The sequence below is a fragment of the Sebastes umbrosus genome, chromosome 13, assembly GCF_015220745.1.
Source record: "Sebastes umbrosus isolate fSebUmb1 chromosome 13, fSebUmb1.pri, whole genome shotgun sequence".
In the NCBI taxonomy this organism is placed as follows: domain Eukaryota; kingdom Metazoa; phylum Chordata; class Actinopteri; order Perciformes; family Sebastidae; genus Sebastes; species Sebastes umbrosus.
Window position 1 is genome coordinate 15,830,151 of NC_051281.1, and position 25,602 is coordinate 15,855,752.

A 25,602-nucleotide genomic window follows, 5' to 3' on the forward strand; every position below is an offset into this window, starting at 1 on the left:
GAGCTATGACGTTCAATCCCCCCTCCCCACCCTAATAATTTTCGTACAGCCCCTAAGGAAAGCAGCCCCCTTTCACTTTTGGCTTGACCAACATGCATTTTGGATTTAACTGAAGGGTTTTAAAAGCTTTCTTTATGCCAGAGTTTGCAGTTTTATTTATATAAAATCACAAATTGCATATTTTCATCACAGGGCTTTAAAATTTGTGCAGCATGCAACACATGCTATCTTTAGACCCTCCACCGAAGAGCATGTAAAGATTAAATAACTATCTAGTATGTGAAAATGACGATTGTTAGACTTTTAAGGGTTTCACCGGACCACAGCAGCATTATTATTATTATTTTAGTGTAGTGTTGTTTCATTATGCACAGCACACAAAAATGATTGGGGTGGTGAGGGGAGCTGAAACTTGAGTCATATCTTTAAAAAGTAAAAACCCTCTCTGATGATTTTCATATTCTCTTTGGATCACCTTCTTGACTTAGAAAATTATTCCAACACCCTCTCTCCAGTGTCTTAAAATAATACAGCATCATTAAGTTGGAACTATTTGTTTGTTTGCCATTAGAAACTAAAAGGGCATAAATAATGTATGATTGTGAACTTCTATTTAAACCTTAATATGTTAACAGAGCATTAAAGTTACAGTGTGTAGAATTTGGCAACATCTAGTGGTGTGTGCAGATTGCAACCAACTGAGTACCCCTCCGCTCACTCCTCCCTTTCAAAGACTGTGGTAACGGGAGCCGCCGAGTGCAAAACCATGTTAACACCGTTTGCCTCGCTCAGAGGCCATCCTTACCATAATAACACTACTGTAGGCTCACGTTATCGCAGTTTCAAGAGCGTGTCGGAGAACTACGGTGGCCTTCAGGTAACGCAAAACATAAAAGGCTCTCTCTAGAGCCAGTGTTTGGTTTTTCTGTTCTGGGCTACAGTAGAAACATGGCGGAGCAACATGGCGGACTCAGTGAAGAGGACCCGTTCCCTATATAGATATGAAGGGCTCATTCTAAGCTAACGGAAACACTATTCTTAGTTTCAGGTGATTAAACACTAAAGAAAACATAGTTATGATTAATATATTCCATTTTTTCCAAAAGATCCCCCTAAATGTTACACACTGTTCCTTTAAGATGGCCTACTGCTTTTTAAACCTTAATGTGTTAACAGAGCGTTAACTTTCACGTAGCCACCAAGTAGAATTTGCTTTTGGCAACGTTAGCGTAGCATAGGCATCCTGTTAAACGAACATTACAGCTTTTTTCAAACCGAAAGCTTTTAAATGAACCGTTATTATCACTAATGTTGAAAGTTATATCAGATGATGTTGTAGCCTGATATGTGTGAGAATAAATAAAATATGAAATAGTAATCTGGGCTGAGAAAACGCTCTCCCAAAAAAAGTCCGGTTTCCCAGCCTACAGCAAAAAGACAAAAACACATAGCCGTCCCCTCTCCCTAATCATTTTTATACAGTCCCTTACCTCTGTCAAGCTAAATAAATCTGTTTGTAAAAATGAATTTGTGCTCAAATATCAGCTGCTGCAACTCAAAGACTTTGATTTAAGGAGCCAATTTGGTTCAGTGTCAAAGTGACCAAATAGTGAAAACATTATGGCAGATTTCAATGTGAAGCAAAGTGACAACAGCAAATGAAAGAGGCTGTAAGAAGCAACCCAAACAGTTTTATTCTCGCCGTCTTTACATAAGCTAAATTTCTGATCACATGATTATTGTTTTGTTGTATTCTCCACTACTATTACTGCAGAGACTTGACAACTTGAAAACATTTCTGGAGGCTGTCAGGAAGTGCACAGTGGGGTGCACTGAATTGAGATTGGTGGTTTGTGTGTGTGTGTGTGTATTTGTGAGCGTGTATTTGTGTGCTACACAAAAAAGCGATGCTCAGTATAGGCTGGTGTTGGGCCCAGGCTGCTTCTCCGTGTTACAGGAGGCACAATCAGGTAGGACCAGGGGGTCTCTGGCTGTCTTGGCCCCCATAACACACGAGGCTGCTCAATGGGACGGAAGTTATTGGAGGGTTGGGGTGAAACAGATGACATGGTGTGTGACAGAGACTCATCATTTGAGTGTGATACAAGTATTTGAGCTGCAAAGGCTGTAATGTTGGTCGGCTTGTCTGGAAAGATTTATTCCAGATTGCAGGGCCTGAGGGGTCGGCGTCCGTACATGTGGGAGGTTTCTCTGGGGAAGAAAATGCACTTTTGGGGGAAGAGGTTGTGGACTTAATGAAACAACATGCAAGAGAAAAACGATCTATCTAACTATCGTATCGGCAGAAACAAAGCGTAGAGATCTCTTACAAGACAAGTTAATTTAGCATTTGCTTTCATGCAGATGTACATGTGTTGCACACTTCTTCGTAGAATACAATGAATTTCTTTCTCCACAAAACTTGAATTTGCGGCCTCACTCCTGTCTGACAGAAAGCTCTTTTTTTCAGCAAGGAAGAGGAAATGTTTAATCCAATACCCACTGTGAAAGGAAAAAGTAATGCATATCTCACTATCTCGCCTGTCTCCCGGCGAGATGAAATTGAAATTTTAATGCATTTCAGAGTTTTTCCCCTCGAATGGAGAAGCTGATAGGCACGGCGGATGTCATATTTACAGTATGAACACCCATGGTTTAATGCACTCTACAATACTGCCATCTCCAAGTTCTCCTGAACAAAACATGCTCTTGAACATAAAGGAAAGGCAAAGAAGAAAATTATTCCTCAAGCTTTCTATCAAGCTTTCTGCATTCATGGCAAAGTCTAAAGGGCATGTCAGTCCTCCTGCCTCTGAGAGAGGTAATTATCCTTTTCCTGTCAGAGAACAACAAATGATAGCCAACTATGGGGGTGCATTTTCAGGAGCTGAAATTTGTCAATTGGAAGGAGAAGGAGGTTTAATTTTCTGGCAGCTGCATATCTACTTTTATCATGCTTTTTTTCAATGGTCATTTGTTGTTTTTTTTCTATTCACATGAGCTTGGACAGCGTAGTGCTCTGAGCTTCTAAGGGTGTGTTTATGTGCCCTGCATTAACATACCTATTTATAGTCCCTACACTTTCTTACAGTCATCTTTTTTTTTTCTGTTGTGACCATTTCACAGATTATATATTGTCCAAGTAATTTCCCTTTCAGCATCTGTGTTTTTTACCTTTCAGAGAAAGCAGTGAATGGAGGGAAAATTATCACAATTACTCATATAATTGAGCCGTCTTTGTAGCAAGTGCAGCTTCAGTAGCCCTTTTTTTCCATCAGCCAAAATGGTTTCATTATATGGGTTTTTCATATTCCCTGACACTGGGCTCCGCTGAGGGCCTGGCGCGTGGATGAGATGCAGGATGAACAGAGAGAATCATTAAGGTCACAGTAGGAATAATTATCCCAGCTATGGAAAGAGCATCTAAAGCCTTTTTTCTCCCCCGGCACAAATGCAGTGTCCACGGTTTTGTTACGAATGGAGCTTCCACCTTCTACTTATACAAAGAAGAGAGGGGGAGAGCAAGACTTGTATCAACATGACAATTTTCCATCATTAAGACTAATGACAGGCACAGACTGTGGGGATCAAGGGGAGCACAAAAAAGAGAGGCGCATTCAGGTGTTGGCTGAGTGCTGACCTCCTTCCCGTCTTTGTTGGAGACTTAACTCTTAACAAAAACTAAAAAGGGGTTTCAGACTAAAGGCGCAGTGGCAGCTGAACGTCAAGCAGCCCGGCTCTCCATGGGCAAATGACTTAATTGGCGAATTTGCATGTTTTCCATTTGCAGGGGAAATTAATTCAATAAGACCTACATGTAAAGATGTTTAATCAATCGTTGTTTTAGTGTTGGAGAAATAATTCCCCATGCTTATAGCTGTGTTATATGGATTCTACTCCTCCGGCTCTTTTCCCATCACTACACGACTAAGAGTTGATTAAATTTCGATCATCTTTAAAATTGATTTTCTGATTAGTTGACGATTTGATCTTCACTCTTAACAGGTGAGGAAACTGTAACATGTAGCCAGAACGAAAGCGTCAATGTGACACTAGTTTCTTTTACAGTTTAGCTGAATTAAGTAAAAGCCATATTTTTCCAAGTCCTTTCTCCCCAGCCTTCACTCAGGTAATTGGTCATTTTGCAGCCAATTTCGGGGCAGGTTGGATGCTTGCTGCCATGGCCTGACCCCTGCTGCTGCCGTAATGGGGACAGCATTTCTACCAGTTCGTTGGGGGCTTTTCCACACCGTGACCCCCAGCTTTCTGAGGAGAGAGCTGCTCTGAACACTGAAGGGGGGAGAAAAGGAGTTGAAATATGACTTCTCAGCTCTGCAATGACCAGCTTTAAGTCCTATTACTCACGTGTTGATTATAGAGTCCTTTTCATCCACAGAAGAAGTTTTTGCCGTTAGAGATTTAATTTGCTGGGAATAAAAGGTTCACTTAAGTTCAAAATAATCTGTATGTGATAAGGAACAAAATGTATGAAGGAGGGAAAAAAATGTCAGATAAAAAAAACTATTTTTATTAGTATTTAATTGAATGCCTCCTTATTTCTATTATCACCAGGCTTCAAGACTCAATGACGGTGGAAGTCGTCTACAGAGCAACAAGTCCAGTTTGGAGTCCCAGCAGCATTTGGTCAGTACATCCCGACCTGATAGGATGCAGATTCCTTACAGTCATCAATGCCTAAAAGCAAACAAAACTATCATTATTATCCTTCACACATTTAAAAAATACAACAACAAAAAGTAACATTTTCATGATTTAATTGCTGTAGAAAACATTTAAAATATTTTGTCAGTCAAAGGGAAATTATTCTATTTTTTAGTAGGTATTAAAGGCAAAATATGTGATCCAAATATAAACAAAATAGTAGCCCCCAACCCCAATATTTGAAACAGGAGTTGAGCCTGCTATCACTCAATATTCCTGATGTTTATAAACACTCAATTATTATCAAATGAGAAACATTTTTATTAAGAAGTCAAATTATTTGAATAAATACTTAATTTATATGGCCCTTAAAAAAAAGCACCAATCACTCTTTGTGTAATTTAATTTCAGAAACCAGATAATAATAATAAAATTAATTAAATAAAGTATTCAAATCTGATAATCACACAAAAGTAAAGTAGCCAATAATGTGTTTAAACACATCAAATTATTGTGAGACAGTAAACTTGTTTTTTACTGTCCAAAATAATTTTTATTGCTCTGTATTTTCTGAAAACAATAAAAAAAAAACCTTCACATCATTTCATTTTCCCCCTGTGTCCCTCCTGGCCCTTATGATAATGCAATCAATTAACCAATATAACAATCTAGTTTCTCAGATATTATGATTTATTTTTTTGTTTACACGTTACTCAGTAAACAAAATCAATTCACATTTTGATGCCACATTGAACATGAAAATAGACAGTGAATCGAGTTAATTGTAGTGCATCTAGTTTGCGTTCATTGACGCTGCTGCTGCTGCAAATTACAGGATGGCAGTGAGCAGCAAAGCCAGAGAGGAAGAGCAGAACAAAAGGCAATTTCACTTGTTTGATCCACCGCTTTTAAAAAGTGAAATAACACCTTCATATAGTGTGACATGATTTCTGCTGGAAGTCACTCACAGAAATTACATTTGCATTGGAGATCATGTGGTAAACATGATGAGCTATACTGTATTAAGTTTATTTTTGTTGCTATGAATTAGTATATTTGAGATGGATATATTTTTGCATCATGATGTTGAGTTCATTTAAAAAAATAGTTGTGGAAAATGATTGAAATTGTAATTTTACACTCTTTTTTAATTTGCAGAAATTATTAGATGTCATCAGGGGGGGGAAAAAATCACATAAATCCATCCAATAATAAAAACACCTGCATTATCTCCTCTATAAGGAAGGGACAAATAAACAAAAAAAACTGCACCTCCAGTGACAATAATTAATCACTGCTCCCATCCAGAGTCTGCAGGGCTGCACATGGAGCTGTGCCTTCAACACAGCATGGACGCACAGTTTACCAATGCACCGCGGTCGGGATAATATTTGGTGGTGGCTGTGAAAATGTGGGTTGGCATGGCAGTTGAGGAGGGCTTTCGATCACCGGACTGAAATGAAGTCTGTGACATCTTGGCCCGTTTACCCCTCCACCACCACCTCCACCCACCCAACCAACCACCACCCCTCCTCTCTCTGTCTCTCCACCTCTGCACTAACCCTCAGGTGAAGAGCAGCAGGTGTTAAAACACCCTCAGCCACAGAGCTACTCACTCCTAATGAGTGCTGCCTCCAAGCTCCATCCATGCATGGAGGACTTTATTTTTAGTGTGGCTAGTTAGAGCCCTGCTGCTGATGCTGCTGCTGGCTGCAGGATGCTGCCTGCAGGATGCACTGCTGTGTGGCCTGCACCTCCTGCAGTGAACGCACCAGTCACATTATAAATTAAAGTGGTAATATTATCACACGCCATGCTCATCCTAATGACACTGGAGAAAATCTCCTCAAATAAAGAGTTAATCCTTTGAGGTTGCAATCAAATAAACACTTTGTAAATGTTGGTAAAATGATGATTTATGCAGGCATATATTTGGTGAGTCTGCTCTGAAGCCCCATGAATCCAACAAAAAAAAAACTGTAATTATTATTGCTATTATTAGTATTACTCGTGGTGTTATTTTACACTTTTTCATGCCTCTATTCTAGTTAATGGTTTTGGTCACAGCCGCGTGTCAATTTGCAGATACTATAATCGTGGGAAAATAATGACAGTTATCAGTCGCACCCACCAAGTACCCATAAAAAATCTGTCCTCTGTTCTGGAAGATGATAATTATTGGTTGTACTACCATTATCATTGTCGTTGTTGATAGAGGAAATCTTGAAGCGTTTTTTCCAAAGTAATTCCGGAGAGAAATCACTTCAAATTGGCCTATTTTAGGGGGGGACAACAAGGGACCAGCTTTTCGTTATAGCAGCTTAATATTGCACAGAAATCTTTAAATCCAGGCATCCATCCGCAGCAGCCGCGTGGCACACGGTGGCAACACGTGCAGTGATGTCAGCGCGCGCCTGCATTTTTTGATAACACATTTTGTGCAACTTGCAAAGCTCTGTTTTGAGTTTAATTATGCAATTACACTGATAATCACAGTGACGGAATTTAACTGCCTATAATTTGTTATTCAGGTGGAGATGGAGGAGCTGTGTGTGGAGCAGTATGGGCTGTGTTTCTACTCGGATCAGACACCAGAACAAGAGCTGCAGCCTGCAAATGAATCCTAATAAAATGAAGACATCCTGGACACTTTCTTCTTCTTCTTCTTTCACCAGGCGGAGACTCTCTGGATTTATCTGCTTCTTCTTTTCCCATCACTTGATTTTTTTTAAAGTAAGTATGCTGATTGAAATTAAAGATCTTATTTGTGGTTTAAACTCTATACTTAGACACAGTGATCCTGTCTTGAGGCTTTTTTTTTGAGTTGGTCTAAACCTGCAGCTCAAGAAAGAAAACGTCTCCTGTCAGTCGTCAGTTCAATTAAATCAAATGGCCATGGATAATTATTCTTGTTAGGTCTGTGGGAGGCTGGCCGCACCCCCCATCCTCACTTAGATTCATGCTAATCAAAGGTGCCAGTGTTTAACAAAACTGTGGCCATTAATTGATTGCGATAGAAGGTGCGTAAAGTCGTTTGGAAAAGCATTTAAACGTGATCAGAAAATAGGGCCTATGCGCACTCGTGGCTGTGTTATAAAACAGGGAACAGCTCTGAGAGAAGCTAGAAAATATATAACCAACAATTCTGCACCATTATATATCACATTGTTATGAAATAATTCATATTTAAAACTGTTTGAAATTGTTTAAAACGTGTCTGTTAATTCAGAAAATATTGTTTTGTGCTATTTGATGATCTATATATGTTTCCAGGCGTTATGAAGCCTCATTAGGCCTTTAATACCTGAACCAGCAAAACCTCATTTGACATCAGAGCACGAGCTGTTTTTACCGTCCCACGTGCTGCCAGGTGTAACTGAGACCCAAGTGTTAAATACATGACTAATTACAGACCTACTTATGAAAATTGAACACTAGTGTTATGCTAATATACACCTTCCTCCAGATAGAGCTTTAATCAAAAAAGAGCTTTAATCAAACTGGCCAGCCAGAAAAGAGAGCAGCTTTAACGAGGCTGGAAATATTATTTAACATATAAAGGCCTTTTTAATACAATTACAAAACCCGATTGTACTGTATTACCCAGCGCTACACCGATGACATTATTTTTTATTAAATATTAAAAATGTGGATAGTGCTGAGACAACATGGATCAGGTGTTATCACCTTGTGGTATAGTATGCAATATTATAAAAAAAAAAATGGTGCCTAATTTTTATGTTATGATGCTGTTATTTGACGAATTGTAAATAATAATAATATTTATTATTATAATAATAAAAACAATAATAATGAATCTTGACATGTCAAGAAGAATCTTATGTTTTGGTGGTTTTCCTGTTATTATTATTATAATAATAATAATAACAATAATAATGAATCTTGACATGTCAGGAGGAATCTTAGGTTTTGGTGGTTTTCCTATTATTATTATTATTATTATTATTATTATTATTATAATAATAACAATAAAAATTAATCTTGCCATGTCAAGAGGAATCTTAGGTTTTGGTGGTTTTCCTATTATTATAATAATAATTAAAAAAAACAATAATAATGAATCTTGCCATGTCAAGAGGAATCTATAGGTTTTGGTGTTTTTCCTATTATAATAATAATAATAATAATGATAATGAATCTTGCCATGTCAAGAGGAATCTTAGGTTTTGGTGGATTTCCTATTATTATTATAATAATAATAACAATAATAGGGAAATTTGGTGCCTAATATTTATGTTATGATGCTCTTATTTGAAGAATTGTAAATAATAATAATGTGTTTTATTATAATAATAACACTGAATCTTGCCATGTCAAGAGGAATCTTAGGTTTTGGTGCTTTTCCTATTATAATAATAATAATAAAACCAATAATAGTGAATCTTGCCATGTCAAGAGGAATCTTAGGTTTTGGTGGTTTTTCCTTGACTTCCCCAGGTTGTTCGGACCCAGCCCCAGCGTCGCCAATCGGCTTCCCTCTTGGAGAGAGTGGACCAATCAGCGACAGTCTTTGATGAATATTCATGAGTCCGAGATTCAAACCTTTTGAGCTGAGTTTGTCTTGGTCCCACAGCATCACACCTAGGACTTTTCACATGCAACAAACTACATTTTCTTATGAATGGAAAGAGAAAAAATCAGTTCGGCTTTAAATTGGGACCCATCCTTCACTGAGATCATAGAAGGAAAACAACAAAAGAGGAGAGACGAGGGGATCCGCCAGAAGAGATGACAATGACTACAATCCCAGAAAGTCTTAATAGCCCTGCCTCAGGAAAAACCGTTTTCATGGAGTTTGGACCCCCGAGTCAACAAATGTCTCCTTCCTCCATGTCTCACGGACACTACCCAATGCACTGTTTACATTCTGCAGGTCATACCCAGCACGACAGCTACAGTCCAGCCTCGTCTTTTCCAAGATCTCTGGCTTATCCATACGTGAACTCCGTCGGCAGCCACTCCACCAGTCCATATCTCAGCACAGTACAGACCTACCAAAACAGCTCTGCGCTCACACAGACGCGGCTAGAGGAGACAGGTAAGTGTGCAACAGCATCTTTGCATCTTAAATTATGAACTTGTTGGCACAGGCTCTTTCCAAATCTGTATATACAGTCCTCTGCTGCAGAGAAAAAGACGACCCAGATGTTGGAATTAGCCTCTGGTAATTATTTATTGCGTAACGCTATAAACAATGTATGCAATTAAGGGTAATTATACCTAAAGTACAGGCTGTAAAACTTGGAGCTGGAGTATTCATAGCTGAGCATGCAGCACTGTTGGCTTCAACGACCTCCTCATTTTTTCGTCTTCTCTTCTCTCTTTGCTCTTTTCTGTTTTGTTTCTCAGCACCAGAAGCAGAGAAAAACACAGTGGTGGAAGGTGGAGAGGTGCGATTCAACGGGAAAGGGAAAAAGATTAGAAAACCAAGGACTATTTATTCCAGTTTACAACTTCAAGCTCTGAACAGGAGATTTCAACAGACTCAATATTTGGCGCTACCGGAGAGAGCTGAGCTGGCAGCGTCGCTGGGACTCACTCAGACACAGGCAAGTCCATGGAAAAATACCTCCACTCTGCAGCTGCACCATCAGGCATTTTTTACACATTTTAAATGTCATTTGTTTTCACAACATGCATTATTATTATCATTATTATTACAATTCATATGGCACAACATATCAAACAATAATATATCCATGGAAATAGCTCCACTCTGCAGCAGCACCTTATCTTTTTTATATATATTTACTTTATTGTTATTGTTGTTATTATATATATATCTTGTCCTAATTGTTTTGTTATCACTATTATGTAGTCATATTATTTCTTTATATTAATCTTGTCTCTAAAGGTGGAGGCTTCAGATAAGCCCAGTGGGTTTTTTTCTTACCTTTTCCTGCACTTTATATTATTCATTTATTTTTTTGTTATGTTGTATAGTCTTAAATTGTGCTAAACAAATAAACCATCACGCATTTTTTTTTTACACATTTTAAATGTAATTTGTTTTCACATGCATTATTATTATTAATATTATCATTATTATTATTATTATTCAATTACTACAATTCATATGGCACAACATATCAAATCAATAATATTCAACGTTTGACACCAAATTAAGGATTTATTTTGTTTGTCTGAATATTAGCCTATACCCTGTCATGTCATTCATGTGTTAATATCAATGATAACACAGTAATAACATAATTAAGGGCAATATATAATAGGCCTGTTTTTTTACTCTTGACTTTGTATGATAAAACCTGCTGCATGCGAGCGTAAAACGTGCGTAATTATTCCATAACAGTCCATTTTCTAATGATTTCCTTTGTTCCCTGCAGGTGAAGATTTGGTTTCAGAATAAACGCTCTAAATTCAAGAAGCTGATGAAACAAGGCGGTGGCACAATCGACGCCAACGCTTTGGCCACCGGCCGCGGCCTGTCGAGCGGTTCTCCCTCGGTGGTGGCTCCGGTGTGGACCTCTCCGACCACCGTGAAGACCTCGGTGGGGACGACTGGATCTTACATTCCCAGCTACACCTCATGGTACCCAACCACGCACCAAGAGTCTATGCAACAGTCACAGCTCATGTGAACAGAGACCTCAAAGACACCCATGGCTCAGTGTATCTGGATGGTGAAGGGTTCTCAGCACTGAGAATACACAACAACAACAACCCCAGAGTTTTGCTGCAACAGTGGCCTCCTCCTCATACTGGAGGACAGCAAGCAGCTAGAAGAGGAAGATGAAGAAGCTGAGAGACTGAAAGGCAATGTGTCCAAGGGCAACAAGTCTGTGACAGTCAGAGGAAATAGTAGACCAATGGATCCTTTTTTTGGGGCTGCTGTTTATCCCTTTTGTGTCTATTTTGTTTGTTTTTTAAATCATATTTGTGTGAGTTATTCTGTTTATTATAAGAAAAACACGTGTTTGTTTACACCAGATGTGTTAGGCCCAAAGTGAAAATGAAAATCTGACCATATATAGGGGTGTTTCTTTAACCAAATAATACTTAATAAATTCCACCATTATGCTTAAATGCACATTCAACCATATTGTGCAAAAAGCCTCAAATCGCTAGTATGAAATCATATTTGTGTGAGTTATTCTGTTTATTATAAGAAAAACACGTGTTTGTTTACACCAGATGTGTTGGGCCCAAAGTGAAAGTGAAAATCTGGCCATATAGGGGTGTTTCCTTAACCAAATAATACTTAATAAATTCCATAATTATGCTTAAAGCACATTCAACCATATTGTGCAAAAAGCCTCAAATCGCTATACTATGTTGTTTTAAGTGTTTGTTATTTAAGTTAAATTATTCAGACTAGTTTTTTCTGTCGAGGTCAGTCTGTGTTCATTTTTGTAAGTGTGTTTTTTGAAATAACAACACTGTGTTGTTAATGCTGCACTAACGCAAGCAAAGCTTTTTCTATGCCGTGATGCCCCAATGTTATGTGAAAAATGTAAAAGGCCTGACAATTTTGCTGCTTTTAGAAGAAGAAAAAAAAAATATCCCGAGGGTGAGCAGCTCCTTTGTCACTGTATTTTGTACATAATTTTCAGTTTTTTTTGTGCTGTATACTGGATACGCTGTGAAAAAGGGTTTTAGGCTTTCTGTATTCGTCGAGATGTGTTTAGTCAACATAGAAAATATTTAGTTTTGTATTGATCACTTTAATTTATTGATCTGTTTCTGAAGTTTATGTACATAATGTGCAAAATTTCCAAAAGCAGTAAAATAATGATTTAAATTATGTCAAGAAAAGGTGTCTGATTCAACCCTTCACCATTCACTCCTCCACCACCCTCCTCCTCTCATGTGAAAAGAAAAGGCTTCAGCATGGTGCAGGTTTAATGTGAGCTGACACAAAGCAGTATCATGTTGGTTATTGTAGCAGACACCGTGTGAGCTGCAAAAGGCTCGTCGGTTAGATTTATGGTCGTGTTTAGCGTTTAGCCTACATGCTTTTCCTGCTGAGCTGCTCACTGGTTGCAGATGTTGTGAAACATCTGGAGTGACCTATAAGAATTATAGAAATCTGACGTTGCATCTAAGAAAATCGGACTCACGAAAATGTCTTTTACTGCTGCATTTTATTAAATGGAAAATACAAAAAAGAACATGAATTTTAAAAAAAGGGCAGAAACCTCATTTGGCCGAGATCATTTCTATTATTGGGATTAAACCGTGGCGGTGCGGGAGACCTGGATTCATTCAACAACATCGCTTATTTCTTTTCAGCTTTTCTTAAAGATAATCTTCTTTTCTATTTGTCTACAATCCCTCTTTTCTGCCCTGAATGGGAGAGATCAACTGTGTGTGTTAAGTGAATAATCTGCGCAAGAGGCAGGTGCTGCAAAAAGACTGGATCAGAGGGCGGATCAGATGGAGATCAGTGAAAGTGAAAAAGTTCAAAGGCCTTCACACTTTATTCATTTACTCTAGTTACGCAATCGTGCAGTAAGCCTTTTTAATTATTTTTTTTTATTATTGTAAAATTTGTTAAAATTCCACTAGTTTGGTTAAATATAATTTTTAAAAATGTGTTTTGTTCATTTTATTTATTAGGATTTTTTTTAGAAAATGCCAAACTGCCTTTCACACATGGTGGAATTAACCTGTCCATTCAAACACCATTAACACTGGACTGGTTATACATTGAGCAAAAACACCCATTAATGAAAAAAATAAGAAAATGAAAAAAAATAAAATAACAGAAAATAAGAATATAAAAAAATAAGGCAAAATATTCGAGAAAACAGAACAAACGATGAATCTGGAAATGGCAATGTTCATGCCTGAGAAGAAACAAAGAATGAAATAAAAAAAATTCAGATGCGCCAATTGTAGCCTATACTCGCTCTCCTCCAGCTGCAATATATCTATGAATAAATACATATTTTGCAGTTGCACTGACAAATTTGATGCAATTTGTGCGGCCTGCAAAGCTTCTCTTTAACACGACCCAGACAGGCATTAGCCTGTATACATCACATCATAACCCAGCACTTAATTATTTTCTTATTTGTTTCATTTATTCATTTATGTTAAAATGGCAAATCAGACCATCATTATTATTATTATTATTATTATTATTATAACTATTGTTATTATTATTATTATTATTATTGCTGTTATTGTTATTATTATTATTATTATTATTATTATTATTATTATTATTATTATTATTATGCTGGCACAGTTTTGATACAGCAACACCATCAGTTTAAAAAAATATATATTCATCTTCAGAGGGACTAAGAAGAAATAAGCTCTGGCCTAGTTTATAATGTCTGCTCCTTGTATAACATCCCTCTCTATTGTTATTTTAATGTAAAACTGAGAACATATACGGTCCATTGTGCACACGCCTACAGAAGTAGAATAGGCCTATATTTCGATACCATTAAGAAAGAATATGAATTGTGCTGCTGTGAACATAAATCTGCCTACCTAGACCCAGAAAGGCGCAGCTGCACATCCAAGAGGGTCAGCGTTATTTCGCATGTATTCTCCTCTTGATTATACGAGCTGAGCCCATCAAACCACAGCATAATTACAGTAATTTCGCCCCTTATTTATTCTAATGCAGTTTCCTATCTCTGAGGTAATTATGAGCATTTTTTTTTCTCTTCTCGCACGGAGGATCTTTCTGCCTTGGACAAAAGAGATAGTGCTCTGAAAGAAAATGTGCTGCTGCAATAGGAAGGAGAAGAGGGGGGGAGAAAAAGCGAAATAGGTGAGCTGCCATTTCGTCACTGTTCCCTTAGACTTAGCCTTATGTGTAAGGCTGGCAAATTGCTTGCAGGTGTACATCACGGAGTTGTGTCAATGCGAAGAGGCTTCAAAATTAGCAAAGCACAATGTAAGAGTAATGAGAGCAGCGACGAGATGAGAGAAAATGTGTTGCCTCCTTTTCCTTACATCCTCTACAGCTTTCTTTTACTATAGGACTTCTTTTTTCACCAAAAGCAGCACATTAAATACACTGGATTATTTTTAAAATCAAAGTTACAAGATCTTTAGTTTTACATCATGAAAGAGTCACAGATTTGACTAAGCATTAAGATAAATAAATGCATGAATAAAAGGATGCCTAATGAATCTTCCTGTTTTTTTTTGCTTCTTATCTGACATGCATTCAATCGTACTTCCAGTGCATATTTAAGATATAAACATTTAATACACACCTTTCAGCTTGAAAATGAAGAGGCAAGCTCAGTCTTTGCAGGAATCAGCATGAAAGCATGATGAGCAGCAGCAGCATCCTGCAGCATCCTGCAGCAGCAGACACAAGATAAGCGCTTAAATCCCACTAAATGTGTCCCATGTGTTGGTGTCTAAGCTATAGCAGCAGAGTTCAGAATATGACTGGAAAATGTCTGCTTTATTTCCCCTCTTTATAGCCGTTAGGGGAAAAAAATGTAGGATTATTAGCATAAATGTTTACTCCTCATTACGCTGATGACATTGTGCACTCGAGATCTTGGTAATCTTTGGGGTAAATTATGAGTAATTTTTTAAAATTTAAAGCAGCAGTTACCATGCAATTCAGGCTAATTCTGCGTAGGCTCCACACGGATATAATTATCGTTGAGTCAAGATGTTAGGCACAAAAAAAAATATGCATTGATATATTCCCCATTTATTATGTACATACAACTTTGACAATTTTGATGCTTGAACTAGCGGGAAATTGTCTTGTGTAAAAATAACACCCCATATTAGGACATCTAAAATTGCGAAGAATTATATAGTAATTGCAGGCTTTCAGATTTGAAAGCCAGAATGCTCAAATGTGGATGAAATTACAGATCAGGGTATAAATTAGGATAGGGGGGTATGGCATTTACAAGTTGCCTGGAGAAATGCAAAAGTAGGCCTTTAAAACCACAGTGGCTGTAATTCACCAAGGAAGTCACATAGTGCAACAGAAAACATCAAGAAATCATTTATTTATAGTATTTTTTTAGGACAAAATCGATAAATAGTAGTAATATTCATCAATTTGTGCTGATTACGTCACAGCTGTCATAACCACACATAAGTGAAAACCAACTAATATTGTTATTTCAGTCAAGGGTGCAGTGATCATGCAGCATGCATGTTATACTCTCTGTACAATAACATTATAGATAAATAAAATCTGCAGCAAACCATCCACACAATATATATATATATATATATATATATATATGGAGCAACAGAAAACATCCAGAAATCACTTATTTATATTATTTTTTTAGGACAAAATCGATAAATAGTAGCATATTCATACATTTGTGCTGATTACTTCACAGCTGTCATAACCACACATAAGTGAAAACCAGCTAATATTGTTATTTCAGTCAATGGTGCAGTGATCATGCAGGTCTGTCATGCATGTTATACTCTCTGTTTAATTACAACAGTATAGACAAATTAAATCTGCAGCAAACTATCCACACTATCCAAACTATATGTGTAGATGTAATGTGTTGGTGCGCTGCACAGACCTGCAGCATGAGCCTGAGATCTGCTCCTGTCAGCTCCATCATGGAGATATAGCAAACCGCTGACAAGCTACAGTCCTAATTATGTTGTAGGCTACAAGGAAACGATCCCACTTTATGGCCCGTGGTTGTTTGAAGGGAAGCGTGTGGGATAGACAGTGATGATCATGAATGAGAACTAAGTGATGGGACTGTGTATTAATAATAAGCCCCCCTCTGAGTCAAAATAGCTCTGATAAAATATCTAAAATAAAAAAAAAAAGGTTTTCCTGGCAGCAATATATTTAGTTTTTGGACGTGTGCCTTGCCATGTATGGAGGATGGAATCTGCCAAAATAAAAAAATAAATGAATATATAAATAAATGACTCGATAAATAAATAAATGTCATTAAATGCAGTAAAAATAATATTGAAAATAAATGTAGCCATTAATTGATTGATAAAAATGTGACATCAATTTATATTTCTGTTTTAATTTGCTTCTTTATTTATTTATCTTTGTATTGATTCCCTTATGTATTACTCTGCTGTTTAATTTTTCTTTTTATTTATTTATGTATTTATTTTTTATTCTTTTTAAAATTTAGTTTTGCATTTATTTTTTTTATTTACTTGTACTATTTTGTATTTATTTATGAATGACACCAGAGTGACAGCCCCCTCATTTGCATTATGAGGCAGAAATGCATAAAGAAATGTATAAAGAAAAGAATACAGACAAATAAGTTTTGGGAAATAAATAGGGGCTGAAATGCAAAGGGGAAAACCATGCATAAATAAATGTTTAGATACATTTTCTTTTTTTCTGTACTGTTTTTTGTATGTATTTCATTGTTTTTATTGATTTGCTTTCCACTGTTTGGTTGTTTTTTTGCACTTTTTGTTTACTTCTTGTTTTTGTTTAACTTTTGTTGTATTTTTAAAATTTTTTATTTTAGACCTTTCTTCCTTTTTTGATATTATTTTTTTTCTCCTGGGGTTGGGGGGAGGCCCTTTGTATAAGCCTGTGGCTTCTTGACCTATACTGACACTTTTTTTTTTTTTTTCATTGACTGGATTTTGTGCAGTTTTATATATGTGAAAATAAATAAATTAAAATTAAAAACATAAATTAAATAAATATACACATTTAAAAATAAATAGAAAAAAATGAATGCAAAATAAACACACTAAAGAATTTATAAAAATAAATACATAAAGTGAATATGTTATGGGAAAAAATCAACAGAAGAGTAAATAAATACAGGAATTAAAACAAAGATAAATAAAGAAGCAAATTAAAACAGAAATATCAATTCATGTCACATTTTATCAATTAATTTATTTTTATTTTGGCAGGTTCAGTCCTCCATAAGCATGTAGCTATACCTAGCCAGCAGGCCCTGCATGAGCCACATAAACAATGTAGGTCAAGCTGCTCGTCTGCAGAGATCAGAGGCTTTAACGTCAGCCTACTTGTTGAGAAATGTTTCCATGATGTTGTAGTAGCTCCAGGCTGTCTCTGGACCTAGTTCCTCTCCTTTTTCTCTTGTTAGTCTGAGTTCATAAAACGTCTGGAGAGCGACTCCCTGACTCCACAGAGTCTGAGGAAGTCTTCCCTCCTCTCCGCATGCCAGGGCGTGTTGTTGTGTCGCCTCCCCGTCCTCTGAGCGCTGAGCCCCGGGCTTCTCTGTCTGCCTGCCTCGGCCTGTCTCTGCCCTGAATGAGCCACGGTTCGGCTGATCATCTTGCTGACTGAACCGGGTAAAAATAACAGCTGTGTACGCTAATCTCCACACTTGTGATAGCACCTAGTAACTAATTAAAACCCACATATTAGTATATAAGAAATAGCTTTTAATCAGTGTAACGTTAGCTATCTTAAAAGTTAACTAGCTTAAAGGTCCCATATTATAAAAAAGTGAGATTTTCATGTTTTTTATTATTATAAAGCAGGCTTAAGTCCTATATAAATACTGTGAAAGTACCAAAACACTCAATCCACAGGGAAATACACACAGCCCCTATTCAGAAACTCTGCATTTGAAACAAGCTGTCAGGATTTCTGCCCATTCGTGATGTCACAAATATACAATATTTAGACCATTTACACAGATTTAAACGTAAACATTATAAATGTGTCCCAGTTTATTCCTGTTGCAGTGTATGTGAATGTCATCAGCTGACAGGAAGTACACATGGACACAAGCTGTTGCCTAGCAACGCAATTCTGTCGCAATTCCGTCAAAATGTGCTAAAACAGAGCGTTTCAGACAGACGGTAAATACAGGTATATTCAAGCTGACACTATGAGGAAAATAAAGTTGTTTTTTTAACATTACAGCATGTAAAAATGTTCTAATAGAAACACAAAATGCAAGTATGAACCTGAAAATGAGCATAATATGGGACCTTTAAAATGGTTGTCGCCTAGCAACGCAGCTACAGGTGTGCGTTTACTTGGTAATTTTCAACGAGTTTCAGCTTATTCCAAGCAGGTAACTAGTTTAAATAAATCACTGTAACATGTTTGTGTCAGTCTGGTTGTATATTAAAGACAGGTTAACTTTGTAATATTAATCAGTCAGACTCCACCACCAGCACTGCTGCTAGTAGACCACATACACACCAAAAAACTGACAATAACCTGATATTTACAGGTGGAATTTCATTCAATCATTCATTCATTCATTCATTCATTCTCACTGTGCAATATCATTTTCCACTTGTGCAATTTGGTTAATAGTCTGTTTATTGTCAATACTGTATATACTACTCCTATTTTTATACTTCCTTCTATTTAAATGGTTCATATTTTGTTACACTTTGTTTAGCTCTTTTTTTTTACTGTGTTAGCTGATGCATCTTGTTTTTTTGCACTATCCCCTTTGCTGCTGTACACTGCAAATTTCCCCACTAGGGTCATTTTTTAAAGAGTTTCAGTTTATTCACAAAACTTCCAGATGAGATCAAAGATGCACCAACAAGTGGCCACTTTCAAATCTAGACTCAAGACCAAAAAGTGTTCTCAGACACTTTTCTTAATTGATCAAATGCTGCACTTTACTGTATTTTGATTGTTTTTATTATATCCTTTTAATTTTTTCTCTTTTAACTTATACTTTTATATTCTTTTATTCGTTTTTTATCTTATGCACTTTGTGCTCTTTCATCTTGCTTTTATATATGTAAAGCACTTTAAATTAATGAAATGTGCTATATAAATAGACTTGCCTTGCCTTGCCTTATTACAAGCAGGTAACTAGTTTAAATAAATCACTGTAACATGTTTGTGTCATCCTGGTTGTATTAAATTCCCATAACAGGTTAAGTTTTTAATATTAAGCTATCATTTTCTGAAATAGCTAAAGCTATTTTGACGTGGGAAAATCATGCATTAATTGTATGCTTTAAAAAAAAAAAAAAGCCTGAATTGCTGTAAAATAAAGTAGGCTAAAATAAACTACAAACAGAATGCATGCAAACAAAAAATCCCTATGCAGGCTCATTGCAAAACTAATAAGGCAGTCATACATATGCCTGTTAGGAAAAGAAAAATAAATGCACAGAAACCATTTTTAAAGAAATTGAGGGATGCAAAATTCACAGAAAACATTTTTATTTAAATAACGTCTGGCCATATATGGAACACTGCTAAAATAAATAAGACAAAAATACAATTAAGTGTGATACAAGTAGCCTAAATCAGAGGGTAGGACAATCAGTAGCTTACGGTGGGTTAATGGATTTGCACCAAATAGCCTAAAAAAAAAAAGAGAGTCAAAGCGACATGGGCTATCAAAAAAGCTGTGGTAAAATATTTACAAACGTGGATTCAGACACTTAGTAGGCCTATATTCAAATCAACTAATGACATAATAAGGAATTGATAAAAGGTATTAATTACTGTTTTATCGCACAACAAAATGAGGTCATATTGAGAAAAAAGGCACGATACAGTTAAACTTGTGCTACATTTGTGACAGCGTGTCCTGCAGATGAATGTTTTTGTTTTTGCAGAAAATGGCAAAAAAAAGAAGAAGAAAAAAGTGACGTAAAAGTAGGCTTATAGCGCCCACACTGTGTGGATTGCTTTGGGTAATAGTGGTTCACTCATCCCTCGACATTAACAAAATAAATAAATACAAAAATAACTGTAGAAATCTCTGACTACCCATTTTACCAAAAACTGGCAAAATCCATAAGCCTTGTCTGGCTCCATTAACTTCCTAGATGCTTGTGCGTAAAAGTTCTTAAGGCGCGTAAAGTTCTTATGGCGCGTAAAGTTGTTATGACGCACACACTCGAGGTCCGTAAAATGAAGATATTAGGGTTTTTTTTAGCTTTTTTTCACCAGTATTGTCCGATTTTAACCCGATTTTGTTTGTTTTGTTTCAGAATATCGTCCCAGCGCTTATGGCGTTGTTGTGGTGATGCTGGATGAGAGGCTGCAGATGCGCAGCAGAGTTCGTGGTGGAGTACCAGGAGTAGTTGGCCAAAAACGATGAAGGCGCTGCAGTCGTGTTGGGAGGGCTGCTGCTGCTGCTGCTCTGAGGTAAACTGGAGTTGACACTGTTCATTCTTTGAGTCTGTGGAAAGTCCCAGGCAGTAGTTGGCGGAGTGCAGGGGGGAGATTCACTGGAAGCACCAAGCATGTCTGGGGGGAGTTCTCCACTTTTCCACAACTTCTTGAACTTGGAGCGTCGGTTTTGGAACCAGATTTTGACCTGGAGAAAGAACAATACAATCATTATTTTTAATATAGTCTGTTTCTGCATCTGTTATCTTGTTTTTTTTTGTGTTGCAGAAGCTCAAAAGGCAAACAAAAGCTGAGATCTTTTCAATGACACACCATTTGCACACCACGAGTTGACGTTTCAGAAATACTAACAGAACTCAGAGCTCAGCAGAGGAGTAGCAGAAATCAACAGAGCGCTCCATGACCACAGTGTATACTGTGTTTCACGACATAGTGGGAAGTCTGAAACCATAAATAAGCCTGAAAATATGTTCAATATAGTGTGTTTCCGCATAATCTGCCATAATCACGTGCAGAACCATGACCACAGTGTATACTGTGTTTACAATAGTAATGGCATTGTCCAGTACAAAAATGACAATGGGTACAATTTGCAATACAGGAGCCAGAGGCACTGAATATTAACCTATTTATTTATTCAGATACAAACTGTCATTGATTTCAAGACATAGTGGAAAGTCTGAAACCCTAAATAAACCTGAAAATATGTTCATTATAGTGTGTTTCTGCGTAATCTGCCATAATCATGTGCAGAATAATGATGATGGAACAGTGTGTAACATTTTGGGGGATCTATTAGCAGAAATATAATATAATATTCATAACTATGTTTTCATTAGTGTATAATCACCTGAAACTGAAAATCATTGTGTTTTCGTTAGCTTAGAATGAGCCCTTCATATCTACATAGGGAGTGGGTCCTCTTCACGGATGTGCCATTTGTCAATGGATTGTCAAGCAATAAGCTCAGGTTCTGATTGAGGATGGCTGTTTTTGGTGCTCGGTGCCCCATATTTTACTGAGGATATTGACTAAAATCATTATTTTCCGGCTCAAATCATCCCCTCACAGTTTTTAATTTCTCTTCACATTAGTGGATATTTATAATTAAACAGGTCTCTTCAAACAAATACCTGGGAGTTATGATATAGACTCCACCCTATCATGGTCCCCTCACATTGAATTTACTTGTAAGAAGATACAGCAGCAGCATTTACTTTCTTCGCAGATCATTTGGAGCCAGTAGCCAGATTATGTTTTCTATTTTTCATTTTAGTGATTCAGAGTGTCCAGTAGTATATCTTTAAAACGTAAAACTAAACTTTATATCCAAATCAAAATCTGTGCGAAGATCATTGGCCAACCTGGGACAGCCTCCTTTCAAGCAACTCACAACAAGAGTATATGCTCAGACTTGCCAACAGCATCTCTTCTGATCCCTGACATGTTTTAAATATCAACTTCTGCAACTCCAAGAGGAGATTCAGAGTCCCTACATTTAACCTGCATCAGGTTAAAGAAGGCTTTTGTCCATCAGTCCATCTTGTTGCTAAATAATAATTAATATACTGCTAAAGATAAGATAAGATAAGATAAAATGAACCTTTATTAATCCCCGGAGGGAAATTCAGGTGTCAAAGCAGCAACATCAGGAAACAGAGTGAAACACAGGAGAGGTAAAGGTATACAAGAATTATAAAACAATAAATAGAGATATAAAAGATACAGAGTGAATGGGTGAACATAGTGTGTACAGTCCGTCAATAAATAAATGTAGTATGTGCAATAAATAAATGTAATATGTGCATATGTGCAGTCTATAAAGTGGAATATAGGATGTATAAAGTAAGTGTAAATCCAGAGGACAGATGGTAATTGTTGTAATGGGTTATGTATGAATAATGGTGATGTGTTTTGTTTTTTGTCTGTCTGTCTATGGTAACAGTATGTCTATTGTATGTGTACTTTTTCTCAAACTGAGCTGCCTATGGATGCAAAATGAATTTCAGTGCAAACTAAAGTTGTATCGTATCGTATCGTCTATTTGACATTGCATGAATCCATGTCTTTACATGCACCCACCTGTGTTTGCGTCAGGCCCATGGAGGCTGCCAGCTCAGCCCGCTCTGGTAGAGCCAAATACTGCGTCTTCTGAAACCTCCGTTGAAGTGCAGCCAGTTGGAAGCTGGAGTAAATGGTTCGAGGTTTTCTGACCTTCTTTGGTTTTCCATTAACCATCCGGACTTCTGGCTCACGCTCTTCTTTCTCTGAGGGAACATCCAAAAAATTATTCACAGCATAAAACTATTACGCATTTATCAGTTTTTATTTGAATGAATGAAAGACTTTATTTCGAACATAAAATAAATAAAAACAGATACAAAATAATAAAAAAAACAAGAGTAATAGTGTCCGAAAAGGAGTAGGTAGAAGTAAAACTTATATTTCCTTATACCCCATTCTCACTTCTCCTCTAATAACTCATATATCAGAGAATGCTAATATAATATAATATATAAACTATCCCACTATATTTGTTAGTGTTTAGCAGATATGTGTAGGCTATAGGAAACATCTGATAATTATTATTTTTTTTTTATCAGATTTGTATATTATAATGCCTATAAAAAAATCATAAGTTTGCTTGAGATTTGTGTTTAATAATATACCTACATTAATTGAACGGTCACCATCAATGTTTTGTGCGCATCTGTGCAAAAGTTCGTTTTTATTTGTTAGTGTTTAGCAGATATGTGTAGGGAAACACCTGATAATTAATTTGTTTGTTTTTTTATCAGATTTGTTTATTATAATGCCTACAAAAAAAATCAGAAGTTTGCTTGAGATTTGTGTTTAACAATACATAAATTGAACAGTCACCATCAGTGTTTTGTGCGCATCTGTGCAAAAAGTGTGTAATGATGTCTGAACACATAATAAGCTAATTATCTCGTCCATTATGTGTTATGCATGATTCAAATTGCTCCTCATACATTTAATGCCAATAAGATCCTTTTGAGGTTTAAAATAAACCATGAAATTAATTAAAATGTATTTTTGTGTTTAACAATATGCCTATACATTAACTGAACAGTCACCATCAGTGTTTAGTGCGCATCTGTGCAAAAGTGTGCAATGATAGGCTAATTATCTAGTTCATTATGTGTTATGCATGATTCAAATTGCTCCTCATACATTTGACATACAAAAGCATGAAATTAATTAAAATGTATTTAAAAAAAAAATCTGTTTAAGAGCTTCCTTACCTGTATCTGCTGGAGTAGGAGAGGAGTTGGAGACGTAGGAGCTGTATGCACCATACGTTGAGTTGAAACCAAGGTCGTATGCCTTGGCGTTGTATGGCACAGTGCTCGTGGCGTTGGCGTGGTACTGGTAGGAGCCAAGTTGGCCAAACGGAGAGCCTGCGCAATGGCCAGGCTGCTGGCTGTTGTAATAGCTGCTGTCCGTGGCCGTGGACACTGGCAGAGTCGGGCTCTCCTGCGATTTGTGCAAGCTGTGGTAATTGCTTGAGGTAATCTGGTTCGTATGCATATCAGTATTTAAGTTCTCAAAAACACCAGTCATCTTCGACTTTGGAGCAAAGCAGCCTCAGGATAACCTATGCGCAAAAATAGAGAAGCTGAAAACACGACTCAAATCTTGATGACACCTTTTCGTGAAACGAAACGCATCCCCCGAGTAAACTGTGAGCAAAAATCAGCTGAAGGTGTGTCCTCTCTCTCTCAGTGGCCTGTGATTATCTGCTCTGGTCGACGGTGGGAGCGCATTTATGAGAGAGAGAGAAAAGGGAGAGCTGCTGTGTTTGAGGCAACCAATGAGTAATAAGAGCTGCACCACTGACTACACCCCACCAAGTCCACCCTCCATTATGTGTTCAGGTCTGTCTGTCCTGGTTATCTGCAGAGAGTTTTCCATCAAAGCATCTCAGAAGAATCAGAGAAAGGTACCAAACCTGCAAATCCAACAGGTCTGCTCCTATAACACAGACTTAATTCATCTCTGTGTGCCATAATGTGACCTCAACATATAACATGTACAGAAAAAAAGGCACCATTAAATTGGTGCTGCAAATTAGTTTTCAATGGCATTGCAGTTAGCCCTCTTAATTTCAATTTTACGCATGTCAGTAGCAGATTATAGTTTGTATGGCCTTTTTGATGCTTGTTATACTATATAACAAGCATCAAAAAGGCCTGTGGCTCCACCAAAGCTAACACAATGTATAGTATATAGTATATATATATATGTATGGTATGGTATATGTATATGTATATGTATATGTATATGTATATGTATGGTATGGTATATGTATAGTATATAGTATATATAGTATAACAAGCATCAAAAAGGCCTGTGGCTCCACCAAAGCTAACACAATGTATAGTATATATATATATATATGTATGGTATGGTATATGTATATGTATATGTATATGTATGGTATGGTATATGTATAGTATATAGTATATATAGTATAACAAGCATCAAAAAGGCCTGTGGCTCCACCAAATCTAACACAATGTACTGAATCACAGACTATAATCTACTGACATGCGTACAATTACAATATATATATATATATTATATATATATAGTATAGTATAGTATTATTATACTATATACTATACTTGTTATAATTTTTGTAAAAAAAAAAAACCCTGAGAAAACTAAGTGACAAGTAGCCTATAAAACCAGTTGGGAGCACACAGAGAAAGGGATGAACTGGGGAGTAGGTCTAGGTCAAAGGGAGATCTAAATGTGTTGATAAAGATTAAACCCTCTGAATGATGCTGAAGGTGGTGACTATAGGAGATAGCTACAGCGCCTCCACGTGTTGGACATTTGACTTACAGCCCTTTTCCTTTTGCATGTCT

The 25,602-nt window shown here is 36.8% G+C and overlaps 2 protein-coding genes across 9 annotated transcripts in view; one reads left to right on the forward strand and one right to left on the reverse strand.

Annotated features, from left to right (window-relative positions):
* dlx1a (distal-less homeobox 1a) overlaps nt 1-12,448 on the forward strand; it is a 32,805-nt gene extending 20,357 nt beyond the window's left edge. For 7 of the 8 annotated variants that reach the window (XM_037789422.1, XM_037789419.1, XM_037789421.1 and 4 more), the window contains 5 exons: nt 4,573-4,644; nt 7,194-7,395; nt 9,121-9,721; nt 10,033-10,232; nt 11,031-12,448. In XM_037789422.1, the coding sequence (XP_037645350.1) occupies nt 9,412-9,721; nt 10,033-10,232; nt 11,031-11,285 (765 nt within the window). In that variant the 5' untranslated portion in view covers nt 4,573-4,644; nt 7,194-7,395; nt 9,121-9,411 and the 3' untranslated portion in view covers nt 11,286-12,448. Of the gene's footprint in view, nt 1-4,572; nt 4,645-5,970; nt 6,231-7,193; nt 7,396-9,120; nt 9,722-10,032; nt 10,233-11,030 lie in introns of all 8 variants that reach the window. The other variant, XM_037789424.1, reaches the window with a different exon arrangement.
* A 7,321-nt stretch (nt 12,449-19,769) lies between these two features.
* dlx2a (distal-less homeobox 2a) lies at nt 19,770-24,473 on the reverse strand. The gene is made up of 3 exons (XM_037789416.1): nt 23,974-24,473; nt 22,790-22,974; nt 19,770-20,894 (listed from the first exon to the last, which is right to left on the reverse strand). The coding sequence occupies exons 1-3, from the start codon at nt 24,290-24,292 to the stop codon at nt 20,562-20,564; spliced, it is 837 nt and encodes a 278-aa protein (XP_037645344.1). The 5' UTR covers nt 24,293-24,473; the 3' UTR covers nt 19,770-20,561.
* Nucleotides 24,474-25,602: the final 1,129 nt, after the last annotated feature.

Coding starts and splice junctions, on each gene's coding strand:
- dlx2a (XM_037789416.1), bottom strand. CDS start 24,292: ATGACTGGTGTTTTTGAGAACTTAAATACTGATATGCATACGAACCAG. Junction 22,975..23,973: donor TCCTACTCCAGCAGATACAG/GTAAGGAAGCTC, acceptor ATGTTCCCTCAG/AGAAAGAAGAGCGTGAGCCA. Junction 20,895..22,789: donor TGGGCCTGACGCAAACACAG/GTGGGTGCATGT, acceptor TTCTTTCTCCAG/GTCAAAATCTGGTTCCAAAA.